Source organism: Galeopterus variegatus, unplaced genomic scaffold (assembly GCF_000696425.1).
Source record: "Galeopterus variegatus unplaced genomic scaffold, G_variegatus-3.0.2 Scaffold15645, whole genome shotgun sequence".
Lineage (NCBI taxonomy): Eukaryota > Metazoa > Chordata > Mammalia > Dermoptera > Cynocephalidae > Galeopterus > Galeopterus variegatus.
The window spans coordinates 1-1,117 of record NW_007741756.1 but is presented as its reverse complement, the minus strand read 5'-3'; the positions used below and the strand labels follow the sequence as shown (position 1 = coordinate 1,117).

Genomic DNA, 1,117 nt, shown 5'->3' with positions numbered 1-1,117 from the left:
CATCATGCTTCTATTTGTTTATTCAACCAACTCTCCCTGAACTCCTACTGCCTATCTTTCGCTCAAAGAAAAGTATAGAATGGTAGGATTTCAGGACAGATGGTGGGTCATGGAGGACTTTTCCTCAAACCTTCAGGTCCCACACTGCTGACTCCACCTTTCTGGAATGTCATTCTGGATTCTTACACCCTAGGTGGAAATGATGAGTACCTGTCTATCATGTCACCTGAACATCTCATGCCCAGTATCTGGCTTATGAGATGAGGCAGAAAGCAATGTTTCAGCAGAGGATACACTCTGGTGGTGGTGGGAGGAGTGGACTATTCATAATTTAGTTCTCCCCAGTTAATTTCATAGTTCACTTAGAATGTGATTCTAAATTCTAAATTCAATTTGTCTGAAACTTTTCCTGAATCTAGTCAACAGGATCACCATGTAAAGTTAACCAGGTTGTGTACTGTACAAGGGTACCTTATCTGAATGGGAGGGGTCATTCCTTTTTAAAGACAGAATGAGTTTTAATATTTATGTCAATTTTCCAACAGATAGAACTGAAATGTCTTAGGGAAAAAGTGACTTTATCTGATTCTGACAAAGATACAGTATGGGCCAGAGTATATAGCGAAGCAGGTGTGTGCCTCCTTCGTGCTGTGTTCTGGACCTCAGGTCTGTTTAGGATGGAGAGAGTATTGCTGGGAAAGATTCTAACATCTGGAAACAGGTGTGATGGCTTTTTTGTGTTCTGCCTATCCCACAGGTGTTGTCCCCACTGTCTGACTCCATCCTGGCAGAGAAGACAGTGACCGTGTTAGATGACAAAGTGTCGGTCACAGACTTGGCCATCCAGCTCATGGCTGGGCTGTCAGTCAACCTCCACCCCAACACAGAGAACAGCAAGGTCATCACGGCTGTGGCCACAGCTGAGGAGCTGCTGCGGACTCCCAAACAGGTAGGGGGCCAGACAGCAGCAGCCGAGAAGGAGCAGGGCCAGCACCTATGCCTGATTCAACAAAAGGAGAAGGAAGGACAGGGTCAGGCTAGCAGAACCACATTCCAGAATAGAGGCTACATCATTGCAGACCAAAATATTTGTCTTACCCACATAGCTATTGGACAA

The 1,117-nt window shown here is 45.3% G+C and overlaps 1 protein-coding gene across 1 annotated transcript in view; it reads left to right on the top strand.

The window, feature by feature from the left end:
• LOC103582303 (transmembrane protein 132C-like) overlaps nt 1-949 on the top strand; it is a gene marked incomplete at its 3' end in the record, with an annotated part of 5,794 nt that extends 4,845 nt beyond the window's left edge. Inside the window, exon 4 of the mRNA XM_008563940.1 lies at nt 758-949. Within this exon, the coding sequence (XP_008562162.1) occupies nt 758-949 (192 nt within the window). The remainder of the gene's footprint in view (nt 1-757) is intronic.
• Between the last annotated feature and the right edge of the window lie 168 nt (nt 950-1,117).